The 19,614-nt window shown below is 37.7% G+C and overlaps 1 protein-coding gene and 1 pseudogene across 1 annotated transcript in view; both read right to left on the reverse strand.

Annotated features, from left to right (window-relative positions):
- Positions 1-280: 280 nt before the first annotated feature.
- RAB38 (RAB38, member RAS oncogene family) overlaps positions 281-19,614 on the reverse strand; it is a 44,521-nt gene continuing 25,187 nt past the window's right edge. The window contains exon 3 of the mRNA XM_006926699.3: positions 281-1,183. Coding sequence (XP_006926761.1) covers positions 1,031-1,183 — 153 coding nt within the window. The 3' untranslated portion in view covers positions 281-1,030. The remainder of the gene's footprint in view (positions 1,184-19,614) is intronic.
- LOC112474908 lies at positions 5,970-6,088 on the reverse strand (annotated as a pseudogene).

Below are 19,614 nucleotides of genomic sequence, written 5' to 3' on the forward strand. Positions count from 1 at the left end.
TGTTGATTGGTCTGGCACCTTTATTGATTAGAATATATGAGGATATATTTCTCTGCTCAACCAACTTTGTATACACTACTTTCTTGGCCTAAATGTCAATATGAACAATACATACAGATGGAATAGAGTCATCTTAGTTTTAATAGTGCCCAGCAGTTCCTTTAAATGCCCATTTTCCATCTCCTGTTTGAAATAAAGTTTTAGAAATGGGTCTTGAGAACCTTGGTTACAGAGTCAAAAAAAGTTCACAATACTAAGAAACTTAAAGCACTTACAGAAATAAGGAAGCAGCATCTGTTATTGTTTTATTTTTCACTTGTGAAAACATATATAACATATATTACATGTACAGAAGAGTCCCACAGCTTGAGTCAGAAAAAGCTAAGAAAGAGGCATATACAGGGGGCAGATCTTTTCATACAGCTTTCGGTTAAACCAACATTCAGGGCATGGCAAGTGACAATAAAAAACAACAAAAGCACAGGAACACTGTGCATATGCCTCTGAAGAGCTAAATCAGAGATAACTCTTATGTCTGTTGAGAATGGAGGTCATCTCTGGAGAAAATATTGTATCTGCTTAAGAGGCCTGTCAGAGCAGCAGAAAATGTATTGAAATCTGGACAAAGATACTAGGGGCAAAGAGAAATCCAGTGCTTAACGTGCCAGCCAGTCTGCTCTTCTCCCCTTTCTCTTTAAGACCTGAGGCCTTGCCTGATTCAAAGAAGCAAATAACAGGGCCCACTCTGGTCCTGCAGAATTATGGTCAGCTACAACACAGATTTTTTTGTAACAGACTAAATATTTTAAAAGCTCGTAAACACTGTGCTGATGCTGGGGGTTGGGGGCGGCGAACAACAAACATAAAAAGAACATTGCTATTTCTCTCTCTTATAGGAATGAAACAGGCATAGATCTTTGGCTTGCCACATGTATGTCCCCATCACGACATTTACTCAAAATGGTAAAAATTGAGACACAATTCATGAGATGATGGGATTATTTCCATCATATGCCAGCAAAGAAGCCTTCTAAGATTTGGCACAGCTGGAGCAGCTGACAACCTTGGGCAATGTGAGATGGGGCTTCACGACATCCGGTTCAATGGACTCCATTAGGTCACACTCGTTTGCAAGTATATGTTTCACCAGGCATCTGGAGGCTTCGTCGATGTTTATATTTTCCTAAGGGGGTAAAAAAGACAAAACAGCTTTTCTTATTCAATATTCTGAAATAATGCTGAAGCCGAGACCTATATGTGACAGAATGGCAGTATTTTTGGCAATTCATTTAAATATCTTTTCCTATACTCTATTCATGAGCCCTCTATTCCCCTCACTCTCATTTATTCCTTCAAAGAACTTTATTTTTTAGTCCTCCACAAAGGCAAAAATATTTATTTTGTTTTGTTGCATAGGAGGAATAGTGTTTTGTGGGCTCTCTTAGTATGCTGAATGTAAGTTAGAAGGCAATTTTCTTATTTTCACATACTCTTACACTATACCATAATACTGTAGAAGACACTCAAGTCTTCAATCTAACTTAGGCCACATACTACTCTTGTGACCTTGGTATGAAATAGAAATAATAAGATACTTCTTATAGAGGTCATTAGTAGTTTCCCAAGTATTTCTGGTTCTCTGCTTTCAGGTCAAAAGTTTAGGAGTGTACTATCTTGACCTCTTTGAAGTTAGGCGTGTTACTTTCATTGGACAATGAAATGTGAGGAGAAATGATATGTCTCACTTTCGTATAGGGGTAATAAGAGCCAGTGCTCAAATCACCACGTTCTTTTGATCCTGCTTGTGCAATCACAGAAGCACAGAGATGGAAATTCTCTTGGTCTAGGTCCATGAATGAGGATCAAGAAGAGCCAAGTGTCCCATGATGGCACATGTAGCATAAGTGAGAATTATGACCCTGTTGTTTTAAGTCACTGAGATTTTGGGGTGTTTATTACTATGACATTGCCTAGACAATCCAGATGGATATAGTCTTTAAAGAAAAAATATAAAATCAGAAATATGAGAATAGTTTCGAGGATGAGATAAACTTTAATTTAGGGAAAGTATGGAGCAAACATTTGAATCTACAATATGTTGTTCAGTTACTACAGGTTAAATTGACCTTAATCTGACAGTCAGAAAACTAAGAAATGTGAAATATTTGCTACCAGTGTACTAAGCACAAAAACTTGATCTCCAGTAAAGTCAAATTTGACTGTTTTAATCACTATTTGTAGAACTTCTCTGCTGTGTTCCCTCATATTTAATGTAAAGACATAAGGATTTGTCAAACCGTTTTACTACAAAACCTTTTTTCCAATCTGAAATGTAACTACTTATCCCTAATTTTTCTCTGTGTGCAAAACTGGTTGATATATTTTGAGATTATTGTGTGAAGTCATATTACATGGAAAATATAAGAGGTAGTGATAGTTTTCAAATGGTATCTATGGCTAATGCCTACTGATGTTAGATGTAAATATTCATTAGCATGTTCCCTATCCTTCAAGCCTAATACTGAGTTCACCTGCTATGAAAGCGTAAAGTAACTTTTCAAGTTCTAGACAACAGTCTGGTTATTTTCTCCTATTTACAGAACCTTAATAAAAATGCTTTTGGGAGTTATTAAATCTAAAACAAGGTGAAGTTCTGGTTGCTTTTGTGTTTGTTTGTGATGCTGTTGTTATTGATTTTTAAATCAGAATTCATGTCTCTGAGCCTCCCTTTCTTCATGTATACAATCATCTTGATGATAATATTTATCTAATAAAAAATTGCTTCTCTTTGCCAGGTATAATGATCATTGGCGCTTTCACAGTGTGAACGTGCTGGGCACTTTGTGTGCATAATCTTATTTAATCCCAGGATTTGTTTTTTGTTCTTATTGATTTTATTGTTATTGTTGGGGTGGGGTGGGAATGGTCTGTCTATCTTCAGCTCAAGTACCACCTCATGCCATGGAAGCCAATCCTCAGAGAATAGCTTACTTCTGACCTTTTTTCTGCTGTGCAGGTTACTATGCCTTCAATTCACTGCTCATGCTTGGCGTACCTTCTGCTACAATTCCTCTTCCTGATGTTGTGCCCAGAGGGAGGTCAACCATGAACTACCTGTGGCCCTCTGACCTTGGTGGAGACACACCCAGCCCAATGCTTTGCTCTTGAGTCCAGCAACTTGCTTATATGAACAAATGGAAGCCAGGTCCAGGTCCTCTGATGTCTCAGATTCAAGGAAAGTGAGGATGAGTAACCTCACTTAGCCTCACAGGCCTTGGCCTCCTGGGCCAGAACACCTCCCTAAATAAGCCCTACATTTGAGTGGTTATGGAGTACCTCCCCAGTCATTACGAAAACAGTACTTTGACTTCCATTTGGATATTCTTGTGTGTTGGGGAGGAGGCAACAAAATCCTACCCCAAATGCCAAACATGGAATATCATCATATTCGTTTGTAGAAAAGAAAACTGAAATTTGCTGAGATTAAGAGACTTCTCCAGGATCATGCAGCAGGTAGGGTAGAGGGCCAGAAGTCACACTCAGGCTTTTTGACATCAAGGCCTGGGTCTTACTAAGCTATATTCCTTTTCAAGATTGTTTTTGAAGATCAAGTGCAATAACAAAAGTTTTTGCCAAAGCATTAGGCCCAATGGATGCTAAATAAATCTTAGTTCCTCTCTCCTTTTTTACATTAGAAGAAAAACGTGTTGATATGACAGGAAAATCTACTTTTCAGCATTAAAAAGGGCCCTCCTTCACATACAATGTTAGATTTGGCAGCAGTACTTTTTAAACCTCTACTCATATATTAACTTACCAGTTAAATAGGGTTTTCTTTCATTAATATGCAAATTGGTGAAATCTACTAATGAGGTGGGTGAAATGCTAGTGTGGACAAATCAATGAAAATCCATCATCACTATGAGAAAAACAACTAAAACCTAAGCCCAATTAGTGGCAGCCTAGTCAAATCATTTTAGTAAAAGATAAGATGATGCTGGTGAAATTGTGAAGTTTAATACGCTGAGTAAAGGCTCACTGGTGTCAGGACTAGGACATGGAACCATGTTTAGTCCCATTAGAGCCGAGGAGTGACAGTTCCTGCTTCTAGATTGCACATAGGAACAAAATGAAAGTTCATGGTAATTGAGCCATATTCATTCATTCAATTAATATTATTTAGATTCCTACTATGTACTAGACACATAAAGATAAAGACAATAAAATAAGTCCTGATCTTAACTGAGCTTACACACTAGCAAGGTTTATGTAAACAGCAAGGGGATAATAACGTTGAAAAGGGCATCTTGAGCCAGGTCACTGTAGAGGAATGAATGCTAAATTGGCAGGTAGTCATTGAGTTTGTTTTGCAGGTGAAGTGTCAATAAACATAATACAAATCTAATAGTAGCAAAACTATACAGACCTTAGTACTATTTTATCAATTAATCTATCAGTAATTATTTTAAAATACCTATCATGTGTAGCATGGTGCTGATTGTGACAGCATGCCTATTTCAGATTAGAATTCCAAGAGGAAGCCAAGAAAAAGAGAAAACATTATTATTTACCACTATGGCTATCACATACAAAGTACAAAAGGGCATGGTATATAGTGTTTGGAGCACAGGCCTCAAGCCAGATTCTTATCTCCGCTCTCCCACTTTCTGGTTGTGTGACCTTGGAAAAATTACCTTAACCACTCCCTGTTTCAGTTTCCTCATTCGTAAAAAGGAAACTAAGAGATCTACTTTATAGGTGATTGTACGTTAATACATGTTAATATTTAGGACATGTGAAATATTGCACAAACACTTAGACAAGGGCATAGAGTATACAATCAATAAATGTTATCTATATATTCCTCTCATTCAATCATCAGAAGAACACAACAATGTGTGCATTCTATTCCTTAACTTTGCAGCTGAAGACACTGAGACTGAGAAGGGGTAAGTGGTTAGCCCCAATACACACAACACTAAGTGGTAGGGCCCAGTGTGAGCCCAGCAAGAAGAATAAACACTAACACTTACTACAAAAAGCAAGGTGTATACTGTTTAGAACACAGGCTTTGATCCAGACCATATCTCAGCTCCCCCAAGAAAATATTTCTCAAATAAGTAAAGGAACAGCATGCGCAGGGCACATATTTTCAGCATAAACAGCGTAGGAGAATGCAGACAGGGCCACAGGCAAAGCTGACTTGCATTGCTGGTCCTTCTCTACATCACTGAAGTCACAGCCAAGGCAGATTAAGAGAAAGAAGTACAAGCAACACAGAGCAAACTTCTTACTCCCTTTCAGTCCAAAGCCAGCACGGATCATCAAATCCTGCATGATAAAACTACACATTCAGACCTTTGGGATAATTATATTGCAATACAATTGATTGAGCTACTTGGCATCCAAGTAGACACAGCCGAGGCCACATTTTCTAGGTGATTGTGAAGAAACAGAGCTGCTGGCTTAAGTGCAAACTACTACCTGGGAATTTTTATTCACATTTATTCACATTTATTAATAGTAGCAAAACTATACAGACCTTAGTACTATTAAATAAAGGAAATTTATACATTCTATGACTTCTAAGATACATACGCTTAGACTGAATTTGACTGTGATTTATTTACATATTTGCAATATGACAAGATGGTCTATTGTGTTGACTGCCTTAGGCTGATGTGTGCTCATCTTTGTGCCTCCGCTCAGAATCTTTACATTTATATCAATAAGCATGTCTGACAAACAGTCTTGAAGCATTTTAGTAAAAACAAATGGTGGTAACTTCCAGAGTTATTACTGAGTGTCTATGCTGGGAATATAACAGGTGCTTTACTTATAAAATTATTTTTATATTTATTTATTTATTCATTCACTTATTATTTATTTATTTGTGAGGCAACCCTTGGTTGACCTCACAGATTGCAAGGAACTTGTCAGCTTACAATCCCTTATTTTTAATTTTTTTATGCCTACAGCACCTGGTCTTCCTAGAGGGTCTCCCATCCAAGTACTAACCAGGCCCAATCCTGCTTAGCTTCCGAGACCAGACGGGATTGGGCTTGTTCATTGTGGCATGACCGTAGTTACTTTAGTATGTAACTCTCACAAAAATCTGTTAAAGAGCTAATAGCCATATATTAAAAGTAAGGAAACTTTAACCTTTAACAAAGTTAGATAACTTATCCAGAGCAGAACAAGATCTGGGTCACTCTATCATTCCCACCAAGACTGGCCTAACTCCATTCATTTCCTATCCTGCTTCCACACATTACTTTACAGTGTCTCTCAGGATTAAAAGAGATATTAAAATAAATTTTATTTATAAATCAGTAATTCTCAATCCTGGCTGCATATTCAAATCACTTTAGAGAGTTAAAACAATTCTGTTCCCAGAGACCTCCTCCCAATGGATATAATTGGGATGGGGCCCAGCATAGGTATTTTTAAAAAGATTCTCCACTTCTTTAAAATGTGCATTCAGGTTTGAGACACACTTGTATAATTAAAAATGTCTTTAAAGGCTCTCCTTTTTATTGTAATAGTAAACATGCTGGAAATATCACTTAATATAGTGATTTTAAGCTGCAGTGATTCTGATCTTCCTATAAAAGAAATCATATAAATCTAATTTTCTGAAGTCTTGGGTACTTGTCGGTTTTTTAATTAGCTCTTCAGAACATCTGTCTGGTGGCAAATTATTTAATCTCTGACCCCAGTGCCAGAGAGCAAAATATTCTAGCAGGAAATCTTCACATCTGCCTAGTTAGAAGCTGGCAAAGAATTTGTTCTCCCCTAATCTTTCCAAATACATCAATCTCAAACAAAATACCAAGTGTGCCAGAGACTCTGAGGTTAGGGTACTAAATTCCTCAGTCCTGTGAAATTTTAATTAGAGGAGATGGCCTGCTGGATAATAACACCACTGTAAGAAGTCTTACACAGAACAGGGGTTTTAAAATCCTTTCTCTAAGGTTGAGCACTTGTTTATTGAGCACCTAAGTGCCAAACATTTTTGCTAGCTTTCATTTATTTTAGTTCAAATCTAATATGGGGTGTGCACAGCAAACACCTGTATTTTGTCTGCTTAGCACTTCTTTCCTCTCTCATCCCTAATATCACTACTCCCCATTTCCCTTGGATAACTGCTTCTTCCCACTACAGTTATGAGCTTTCATTGGGGCTCCACCAAACTGAGCCCCGTCTATGTTTCATTGTTCTCAGAACGTGGCATTTCATTTAGTCTTCACAATAAAGGTGAGGTGTAAGGCATTGCCCTCATTTTACAGATGAGGAAAGTGAGGTTCAGAGAGGTTAAATGGCATTCGCAAGGTCTCATTGAGGTGTAGAATCTGGCTTCCAACTCCAATCCTTGGAGTTTCTATACTTTTTCTTTTCCTTCTCCTTGCTGACTTTTTAGAGTCTATGGCCAACAATGCGTTAGCGCCCAAAGGTCTGCCTGAACCCAAGGCCCATGGTTTGGAATTTGCCATACTCTCTATGAAAAGAAAATGTTAAGTGGAAAATGTGGTTCCAACCAACCAAATTCTAAGGATGCCCCACTGTCTGAAAGTTCCCAGACTTTGGTCTGTCTAACAGGCACTGGGAAAGACAGATTGAGCCATATTGTCACTGATTTCAACACAGGACAGAGTCACATTTTCGACATGGAGGTATGAGGAAAAAAGAGGAAAGTTAGTAAATAAAATCAGCTCCAAAGACTATGTCCTCAGACAACACTTCCCCCACCCCCACTATAGCCCTACCTCAACCTCTGTCTTTTATGCACAAAATGTTGAAGTCCATTTCAAACCCTGTTTCTGCCAAATCTGAGAAGTGAGACTGGAACACTATTGTCCCAGGAAGGAGAAGGATGTAGTGGGAATATCATGAGCTTTGGAGTGAAGCTTTAGAACTTGGTTTTGCTACTTACTATGGGGCCAATGGCAAGTCCAAATTCTGAGCCTCCCCTGTTTAATCTGCAAATTGAAGCTAATAATAACTACACTTTATAGGATTCTTGTTAGAACTTTAGAATTAAACGATACACATCGATGAAGCACGTAGACATTATATATAGGTTCTTAGATAAACACAAGCTCCCTTCTGGTGTCTACTTCTCTTTATCATCTCCCTTCAGTGATCACCTCTTGTAAGTAGTTGCCTCTGACTCCCTCAGGCTGGGATGAGCACCCCTCTATTCTGGCACCTATCACTGGTCAATATGTAACGGCTTGTTTTGTTTTCTTGTGTCCTCCACTGCATCAGGGGCTCTTGGGGCTTCATTGCTGTATCTTAGTGTTTAGCAAATTGCCTGCAGACAGGAGGCACTCGGAAGATATTAGATAAATGGATGAATGAACAAATTAATGAATAAATGAATGAAAAAATGAATAAGGCCCTCAGAAGAGCAACAGTTAAGGTTTCAACCCGATAATAATTTTAGATATGGGTGATTACTGCGGAGAATGAAAAAATATATATATTCACAACAAAATTTACTTAACAAGTCAAACTGCTCGTTCTTGTTTTCCAGTTATGATTTCAGGTGAAGTAAAAGAGAGACTGACTACTAAAAGGAAGAACTGAACTACCAAAAAGACTTTTCAGTTGAGCAGACCGACACTGGAATACTAATTTTGCTCTTTTAAAAATAATTTTTTAAACCTTGTTGTTCCAAAAACTGTTCCAGATGACTTCTACTATTTAACAAATAGATGAATTTAAGCAAAATACTCACTTTTCTTGGAACTCATCTATAATATAAAGATAATAGCACCCACCTGACAATATAATGAGGATTAGAAATATTATATTTGGGGCAAAAGTAGCAATTGGGTAACATTATATATTTTTATGACTATATTTTTTATACAATTATTTTAATATCACCTTCTCCTCTTAAGAACTTTTATGAAACTGAATGGTCGATTCTAGCTTAATAATTTCTTTCCAAGGCTCTAGTTTATCTTTTCTTTATATACAACCTTTTTGTCCATCACTTAACTAACTCTTTGGTACAGAGTTTGAAACCCTTGCTTTTCCAGATAGCATAAATGTAACTCTTTCTGCCATTATTGTTAAGATAACACTGCTTGAGTGAAAAAGTATGGGAATAAGAGCTATGTGTAAAAGCAGATGTGCTGATAAAACTAAACAAATTCATCCTCTAATAGCCTTTTTGTATTTGGAATGTCATGATAGTAGCTAACTATAAGAACTCTGGCCTTAACCCTAGACCTTAAGTCTTCCTCTCCCTACCAAATCCCTTGCTGTCCAACCCCTAAATTCCACAGTCAAATAACAACCTCCCTGAGGCAGCACTTAGCATGTACTATATAATTTTATTCTTCCTGATGTGGAATAACACTATCTTTTTCTTCATTCTACAAACTTGTAATAGCTAAGAAAGAGGTGGTATATCAATTTGAAGTTCCTATTACATAATATTGAAATATCATGTAACTAAATGAAATAATTTATTATTCAGAAAACAATCATTGAGCACTTTTAATGGACTAGCCACTATTCATCAAAGTCTTCACACTCTTTGCTTTAATAGAGTATGGAGTCAGCATATATGTGATAATCGTATTAGTCTAGGCCACTTCCGCCCCTGCTTAGAGATAATGATAATGTGCTCCTTTCTCTCAGTCACTGTGACATTCATTCTAGGTCAGGCCCTGTGTAGTCTCCTCTTTGGTCACATGTGTCCATTTTCTTCCCATAGCAATCATCTTACATATTCCTTCCAGACTGTCTCCTGACTACTCTAATTAAAGTGTAGTTACAGTCTTACCTCATTCCCAATTCCCACTTCAAAAAAAATGTGTTGGCTCATATTGCCTACTCAGAATCAGTTTAGACCACTAAACGAAGGGCCAACCAACATGGCCACAACTTTCCTCTCCTGTCTCATCTTCACTGGCTCCCATTATTAGGCTGGTCTCCAACTGAACTAAACCACAGGCCATTCCCTCGATGTGCTTTGCTTGGGTTATTCTTACTGCACTCTATCTGTAGATGTCCTTCTCATACAGAGTAAATATAGCTCTTTTCGAAGTATTCAGCTGCTGGCATCTAACTAATTCACAAGGATTTCATTTCATTCTACTTTGAATTTTTAGATGAAATTCAAGTACTTTTGGCAGTTTCAGAATCTTCTGGCCATCTTGAACTTTTATTATTTGTGTAATGTTGATTTAAGAGGAAAGGCTAGTAGAAGGGCTCAGAACTATCCTAGCTCTGCCAGTTGCTAGCTGTGTAACCTCAAGGAAGTCACTGTAACCTCTCTTCAACCCTCAGTTTCTTGACCTACAATCTGTGATAAAAATAATGCCAATGTCACAAAGTCATTGAGGATGTGTATAAAACGAGATGAAATATGTGCAAGAACTCAGCAATAGTGTCAGCACACAACAGGCCCCGTAAAGAAAATATAACACTTGGGAAATAATACAACATTGCATTAATATTATTATGAAGTTATATATAAGAATGTTTGAAGGGACAAACATACTTCTTTGTTAGAGTAAGATATCTCAAAGTTGGTTCTGAAGTTTCATTAGATGGTACAGAGAGAAAAAAAGCATCTTATGGTTAAATAATTTTATGAAACGTTAAGTTAAAAATAATTTTTAAATATTTCTTTTCGCAGGATTCCTCAGAGTTCTAAAAGCTCACAGAATGTGGCATATGATTGAACTTCTTGCATTAAATGGAGAAGAGGTTTAGCATTCTGGAAGGGTAGACATTGGGGGAACCAAAGCAACATAGTAGAACTTGGAGCAGTGGGTAAAGGTCCACCACAATGAAATGAATCGAGAAAAGGCTGATTCAATTTGGAACGGGAGGATTGGAGAAAAGCAAGCAGTTCCCCTTTCCCCCTCTCATCTCCAAGTACAGAATGAGTTTCATAAACTTCTCTGATCACAGAATTCTTATCTCATGCTCTGTCTTGCAGGGCCCATGTTCCTCTTTGCGCAATTTGGCAACTACTGATCAGGAATAGTGGTGTTATATATGGCCGTGGTTGTGGATGGCAGTATGGAACAGACATTTGTTAACTGATTTTGCATTGTATTTGTGGGTTTTTTTTTTAACCTTTACCTAGGTAGTGCTACTCTCAATTTTGCCTTTCTCCATTTTTCCAAGCCTAGCTCAAAATGAAGTTCATGTGTTTATTTTAAAATGACTTTAACAGAGTAGAGCGAGATAATGCTAATAACAAAGTTGAAAACAATGGGCCTGACTAGTTAGGACAAGGTCCTGGCATGATCTGCTCTGGTGAGCCTTCTTTGACCAACACCCCACCTCCAACCGGAATTAGTTTGGGTTGGATTAGCTCTCAGGTGCTTCCACAGCAGTCTCCTACAGTAACTCTTATCATGCACGACTGCAAAGACTTATAGAAATTTACCTTCTCACTAGATAGTAAACTTCTCGAGAGCAGAAGTGGCACTTTTATGTACTTGGAGTGTTATCAGCTTCTTACAGAGCCTGTTGTCATGTATGTACTCAAGTAATTTATGAATGAACTGGCCTGTGAAAGAAAAATGAACTAATACCAATTAAAAATCACCAAAAAACATTGTGAACTGCTCCATGTTAAACTCTTTTATACCGAAGTTTTTTTTGTTTGTTTGTTTTTTGTTTTTAATTCAGGGCAGCTTTAGACAGAATTAATAGACATGGGTCCTAGCCCTGATGTTGCTACAAGCTAGCTAGCTTAGTCACTATAAACAGATCAAGTCTTTTCTCTGGCATCAGTCTCATCAGCTGTGAAAGGAGAGAATTTATACTCTGCCTTTTTCCAAACAGGATTGAAGGTGACTCTTGAGACTATCTTCGGTCCTTGACTGATGTAGTTAAACTTGTGGGAGCCCTAAGAATAATGCTCCCTTAATGGGAAAGATTTCTCAAATTGAGAGTTTAAGTATAAGACGTTTATCCGGGCAATCATTTACTAGAGCAAGAGCACTTTATCAATATGATTAGCCATAAGTTTTCGGTTGCAAAAATCAGAAACCTATTGAATTGCTCAGGTCATCTGGAGGGTAGCTCCCAGGAGTGATGGAATGGCTGAAAGATTCAGGCCATCCCAAGAACCTTAGAGAATAAAATTAGACTCTGAAACACCATCAGGTCAGCTTCATTTTCTTTATCTGTTTAGCAGGTTTTTGCATACAAGGAGGGTGAGAGCTGCCAGCAGCCTCTGCGCTTACATCCTCATAGCTTTGCCACCCAAGCAAAAAGGCCTTGGAGAAATCCTGGGAAAGGACTCTGATGAATCTGGTTTTGGTCATGCGTTCATAATGAAGGCTAAAGCAATTCTTAGTCCAGTAGGGGCCCCACTTAGGTCATGTAGACACTACTGGTCAATCACTATGACTAGAGAGACAGAGTACGTAGGAGATGGTAACTTCCATTTGGACAACTGGGGGAGCTCAAAGGGAAAGGCTAGGTGTTAGAGCACAAAACTGGCCATGGGGGAATCACAGCAAAATCAGAAAACTCTAAGTTGTATTTACTGTATCGCTTTATGGACATTTGCAATCATCTATACTAATGTAGATATATGTATTTACATTTTAGATAGACATAAGCAATTTATGATTTTAAAATAGGAAAAATATTTTTCCATGTAGTTGTGCATTATCAAACAGATACATATCTAGTGGCATCTGATAATTTTAATGTACGCAGAAGTAGTGAATAATTGAGTTTTTTATATTGGACATGAAAAAAGAGGAAAGTAGAATTGAGAAACAAATGATCTGAAGCAAAGCACCTCTTCAGAAGGGTATAAAGCAGTTGCTTAACAAGTTTTTTCTGAAAAAAAATAAAAGAGGCTTCTTGGAGCTTAAGATTTAACTTCAGCTCTGATTTTTTGGTTGTTTTTACAGAATTCCACCTAATTAAATAGATTCAAAAGAGTAATAACTTTGGACATTTCTGATTCAAACATAAACTTCAAAAATCTTAAGATGTATTACATGCTTCCTCACATTATAAAATATTTAGGAGACAACTTTTCTTGCCTACCCTGGATACCTTTCACTTTTTTTCTCTCTTCTTCCTTCTGCTGGTATTATGCATATATAGCTGTAGGTCTATAGCTAACGAGCCTGTTCTATGGGTTGACACTTTAAGAATAAATATGGATTTAAAAGGATAGGATGGAGTTCTTTTCAATATATACATATTCCTGACTAGAAGGCAACAGATTAAAATATTAACAGTGAGATCAATTGGTGGCTTGATTACAGATAATGTTAATCTTCTATTTTATAATTCTGGTTATTTTCTAAGTTATTCATAAGGCATATATACTATGATAATGTTCGCATTCAAAGGTATGGAACAAAGAAAATAAGCGTGATTAATTTTGAACCATGAATAGTTTAGAAAGTCCTAATATCTTTATATTATCCCTCAAGCCCAGACAACAGGAAGGAAATAACATATCTATAAATATTTCATGAACTGTAAAATAGAAATATATAAGAATGAATGAAAAAATATGGAGTTTTTTCTCACAGATGGAAAATAATTTATAACTTTGAGTCTGGAGAAAAACAAGGACAGGAAGCTCAGATACAGAAATTCTAACTGTACGATCACGAGTAACCCAACAAAGAAGAAAGAGGAAGAGATCTGAGAGAATACAGTTTGACTATGGGGACATAAGATCGGGTTTAAAAATAACATATACAAAAGGCAGAAGGAAAAAAAGCAGGGAAGTGAACTCAGAATAGATTCAAGGGTGGTCCTAACTCATCCAAATAGGGTCAGGTAGCTCAAGCCAAGTACAAGGACATGCCCCCCCCCAAATGATACAAGTAGAAAAAGACCTTATGGGGGTTTATGCAGAACAAAAGTATTATAATTGAGGGGCAGACTAATGCTTGAAAAAATGGTGCAAGGTGAACAGATGACACAGAGAAGAAAGGGCTAGCACAACAAAATAACTTTATTTTTTCTGTAATGAAGATTTCAGATCGAGCAATCAGGAGACTCTCTTTTGCATCTTATCTTTACTATAATGGCCCTCATACCATCCTGTGGACAGGGGAGCTATGGCTTAAACACAAAGTAAAATGGATAAATTTAATTGACTCAAATGATGCCTAAGGGCTACTAATTATTTAATTATATCAAAGAAGAACAATATTTCTAAGGTGGTGGAGCAGAGCTCAAACCTCTGACGAGAACTAACCTCATTTTCTATCAGAAGGTTGGATAACATCAAAATACCTATGTCCTCTACTATCTTCCCACTCTGTGGTCTTATTTTACCATCTAAATGTGGGAGTGACCAGGGATCAGTCCTAATCCTCCTATCTGCAGCCTGGACTTTTCTCCTGAACTCCAAAATCACAACCAGCTATCTACTTGACATGTGCTCTTAGTTGTCTTCTAGATTTTAACATAACAGTAGTCCTCCCTTTATCCACAGTTTTGCTTTCCTGGTTTCCGTCACCTGCAGTCAACCATGGTCCAAAAACATTACATTAAAAATTCCAGAAATAAACAATTCATGTTTTCATTTGTGTGCCGTTCTGACTGGTGTGATGAAATCTAGCAATGTCCCACTCCATCCTGCCCAAGACATGATTCATCTCTTTGTCCGGCTTACCCACAGTATATATGCTACCCACCAGTTAGTCACTTAGTAGCTACCTTGGTTATGACTGTCCTGGTAATGCAATGCTTGTGTTCAAGTAACCTTTATAGTGGCCTAATGCTACATCCCAATGCCTACGTCATCACCTCATTTCAACTCATCACACAGGCACTGCATCATCTCACATTATCACAAGAAGGGGGAGCGCAGTACAATAAGATATTTGAAAGAAAAATCACATTCACATAACTTTTATTACATTATATTGTTATACCTGTTCTATTTTATTATCGTTGTTGTTAACTCCTTACTGTGTTTAATTTACAAATTAAACTATCATAGGTATGTAGGTATGGGAAAAAACAGTATTTGTAGGGTTCATAAGATCTGCAGTTTCAAGTATCTCATGGAGGTCTTGAAACATATCCCTTGCCATATACAAAACTGAGTCTTGGATATGTCTCCCCACTGATTCCTTCACATCTCAGTACCCCTATCTCAGAAAATGTCAACTCTATTTTTTCACTTGCTCAGGTCAAAAACTGGAGCCATCCTCAAATCCTATCTTTCTCTTATTATCTTCATCCAAATGGTCAGGTAATCTTCTCTGTTATATGTTCAAAAATACATGCAGAGGTTTTACTTTCCACAATTTCTCTTTCTTAGGTACTGCAATGGAGGCCTAGCTGATCTCCTGCTTCCAACCATTCCCAGTAAAATCCAGACTCAACATAACTGCCAGTATGATTATTTAAATCAAATGATATCACATCACTGATGAGACCCTATGTCTTCCCATCTCATTCAGGGCAAAAGCTACCATTGTTACAAGGCTCTAAAGATTCAGCCTGACCCAATGACCTCTCTGACATCATTTTTATCATTCTATTTAAGTGCAGCTGTCAGTTCCTGCAACAGTACCTCTGCCCTTGCTACATCCTTTTCCTAGACCATTTTCCTCCCAGGAATCTATATGGCTTAATGTTGTCCCTCCTTCAAATCTTTAAAAAAAACACTTTCACAGTGAAACTTCCCCTGGCCACCTGTCTACAATTGCTTTACTCTCTTTGAACTGCTCTCTACATCCTATCCATATATGCCACACAAGCTCTAGACTCCTTCCCTGCTTTAATTTTCTCCTTTGCACTTATACTCCACTGACAAACTATGTAGTGTACATATTTCTCTTTTTATTACCTGTCTCATCTACTACAGGGCAAATTCCAAGAAGCAGGGATTTTATCTATTTAGTTCCACTGTATACTGCTGGTGCTTAAAACAGTGCCCGCCACATAGAGGAGAGGTACTCAATGTTTATCTGAAGAATGAATGAATGAATGAATGAATGAGTAAAAGAAATTGTAAAATAAAAAGTTAGACCATAAGATGATTTTGAAGTACTATCCGAATATAATTTTCCTGTGTTTCCACGCAGTGATAGAAGGTGTAATGACATGAAAATTTGGGGGTTAAGTATGAATTTCTATTCCTATGATATAACACGAGCCCTCTTTAGAATTTGATATATTGACTTTTCTCCTCATGTTTTCCCTTCTTTACAAAAATTGGAAACACAAAAATTTAAACTTATAACCAGATGAACAAGAAGGTGATAAATCTCTTTCCAAAGGAGCTCTTCCTTTTCAAAGCGACTCATCCAGGGAGGGCGTCCATAATGGGCCCTTTGGACAGCGTTGAAAATTGGGTTTTACACACAATGTTTCAGAAACATATGATACAGGTAATGCTACACATCCCATTGCCTGACACCCTCTCTCTCATTGTGAGAATCCTGGAGAACATAAAAGCTAAATGACTTGCCTTATGCTTCTCAAAGACTGTGCCTGCACCTAAAAATTCAGAGTGACCAAGAGTCATACAAGTTCTCCACATAGAACTTCTTTCTTCTGGGGCAACTTTTGACGGACAAAATTATTCTCAAAAGATGACTCCATTTCATTTAGTTCAAGGAAATATACTTATAACTCTTAATTTTTCTGTCATTGGCTTTTCTACAATATTCCTAGGACAGTCACCTCAATAAATCTCTGGATACATCAGGCTAACCCAGTTTTTGAACAGTGTCCCAACACGTCAGATCAGCGAAGAACGTTGCTGCAGAGCTGCTGCAGCTGCTTCTCACTTAAGTCTAAAGAGATATTGATTTTTCCTCCAATCCCCACAGGCTCTCCCAAGGAATCAATATCTCACTAGTCAGTGAAGCAGATGGAGATGAAACAGAAGACCTTCGGAGAGCAGGGCTGTCGCCCACAAATCTAAGGGTGCTTCAAAGATGGCAAACAAGACACATTAAAGAAGGTAAAGGACCACAAAACAGGAGACAAACAAAATCAGTACTGAAAAATATGAAGTAATTACAGGGAGGGAAACGTCAAACATGTGTTAGTAACAAAACCCCTCTTGAAACAAGGATGCAACCCTTCCCAGAAGGTTCTGACAATGGTTCTGAAAGAGACGGAGCCTTTGCCTATTGTTTGTTTGTTTGTTTATTTTTAAAAGAGAAGCTGAGATATAGAAAGTAACAGGTAGATCCAGAACCAATCAAATCTAAGTTTAAAGCTGATACTTACAAGTTGTTATTTTGGGTAAGTTACTTATATTCTGTTGTCCTTTAGTTTCCACATTGTAAAATGAAGAAAAAATATCCCCAGTTTTGAAAGAAATTGTAATAAATTATAATAATTGCTAAGCTTGAGTCTGAAATAAGGTAGACGATCAACAAAAGGTCAAAGGGCAGGGGCACCTTCTTGTTAAGAAAATAAACAGGAGAAAACGATCGAAGAAATAATATTTCTCAGAACATAAGTTGAAAGAGCTCACTGAAAGGGCCCAGCACAATAAATGAACAAAGGCTCACACAGAGCATAGAATTGTGGAATTTCAGATTATGAGGGGTAAAGAGATGATCGAACATCAAGGAAGCTGCCTTACTCTCAGGTAGAGGTAATAGCTTCTCATTCAAGCACTGCCTCAGCTTTCATAGAGACCACCAGTTTTTATGGAACTTCATGCTGTATTGTAAGTATTCATTTACTTGTATTTCCTTCTAGAAGACTGGGAACTTCTTAATGGGAAGAAAGTATGCCCTTTTCTCATTAGTGTCCTTGCCCTTAGCAAAGTGATAATGTGAATACATAGTAGCTATTTGAGGAATACTTCAGGAATAAATGAATGAATGAGAGAATTAGTGAGCAAAGTGACACACAATGCATCTTAACGAGGGTGCATATCAAAATCACCAAAAATCTGTTTTCCAAAGATACATTTTATGCCCCTCCATACACCTCTGAGAACAGGACTGAGGCACCTGTAATTTTATCAAGCTCCTCAAGTGCTCCTAATGTACAACTCTGTTCAAGAATCATTGTCATTGAATAAAGCTCTGGACCAGATATCCAATCTAGGCCTGGTTTCTCCAATGAAAGTCAGTAAAAAGATTCTCTGGAACTGTTTCATTATTAGTAAAAAAAAAAAAAAAAAAAGACAAATATGATGGCCATTGTATGTGGCTCAAATGAGAGTAGCTGAAACAAATGAGAGATACAAGTATAACAAGATCAAGAATAAAATTGCTAAATTCTGGTCCTGGAGTATGAAGGAAAAATGAACTAGATAAGATCCACAGGCTGATTCTTGCATGATTCTATGTGGCATTACCAAGCAAGGAATTCTGCAGTTCCCAGTCTAGTGCCCAAGGTATTACAGGGGGCTACTTCCCTCACCTTCATTTTTCTTCCTTACATCTCCCTGAATACTGTGTGGCACTACAACCTCCTTGCTGTGCAAAGTGTCTGGATAGCTTTCTGGATGAAAGGAATTACATAATGTTGAGTCCTCCTGGGAAATATATCAGTAAATTAATTTTTCTGCTTCTATACAGTTGTTTTAAGAATGGAAATGCCCCCGCAAAGGACAAGGAAAAGAATAATACAGTAAAAGAACTCATAGAAAGAGTCCTCAAGAAGCAGCGAAACAAAAACTTCTGTTGCATCCAATAAACACTGACCATGGAGGTGATCACCCTCCATGTGCATGTCATTGTGCTGGCAGATGACCAGGAGGATTTCACAGTGCAGCGCAGGGGCCAGGCCTATGAAGAAAGAAGTTTAGCATAATGTGCTAAGAGATAAGAGAGACTACTCGAGGGTCACTAACAGATGATACTTGAGCTAAGTCATAAAGAATGAGATACAAGTAAATGACTGAAGGAAGCAGGGGAAATATCAAGTGTGAACAGAACACATGATGCAGTTTAATATCTCTGGAGGATAAATGGATGGATGAAGTAGCCAGAGATAGGCCTCGAGAGGCAGAGAAGAGCCTCTCACCTGGGGGTTATCTATGATCAGGAACAAGGGGTTTTTGAAGGATGAGTAACTGTGCATAGGGGTGTATAGCTTAGATGTCTGGGTGGATGTGAAATCTCCAAATTAGCTGATCCGATTTGAAGAAAAGCTTATGAAATCAGTTTCAGACATGCTGGGTTTGAAGCGTTGTATGAGTGATATCCAGACAATGATCCAGAGTGATATGGAAGTCTGAAGTTTAGAAAAGAAGTCATGGCTGGAGATAGAAATCCAAAAGAAGAGCTGACTCCAGAAGCAGAATCTGGTTGTTTTTAATCATCCCTGTAACCAAGAGCAGAAGACATGGTCTAGTAGTAAAGACTAGGGACCATATTCAGTCATGGTCTGCACCCAGCTGCACTCAGGCAATGTTTTCATCCCCAAAGGCACTAGCTGCTTTTCCTATTTTCCATCACCTACACTTTCCCACATAGCTCACTTCTGCTTCAGATTAAGCTCAAGATAGGACAGAGGCTCAGGAGTATCCTCCCTTCTTGAAATATGAAGAAACAGGTACATGGGTCTTGTCCTTCAAAAATTTTTACAGAAATAATTCTAATGGGGAGCTAAGACAGAATGACATATGCAACACCTTCCCTCTTGCACACAGAGCTATGGTTA

This window comes from Pteropus alecto, unplaced genomic scaffold, assembly GCF_000325575.1.
Source record: "Pteropus alecto unplaced genomic scaffold, ASM32557v1 scaffold7, whole genome shotgun sequence".
In the NCBI taxonomy this organism is placed as follows: domain Eukaryota; kingdom Metazoa; phylum Chordata; class Mammalia; order Chiroptera; family Pteropodidae; genus Pteropus; species Pteropus alecto.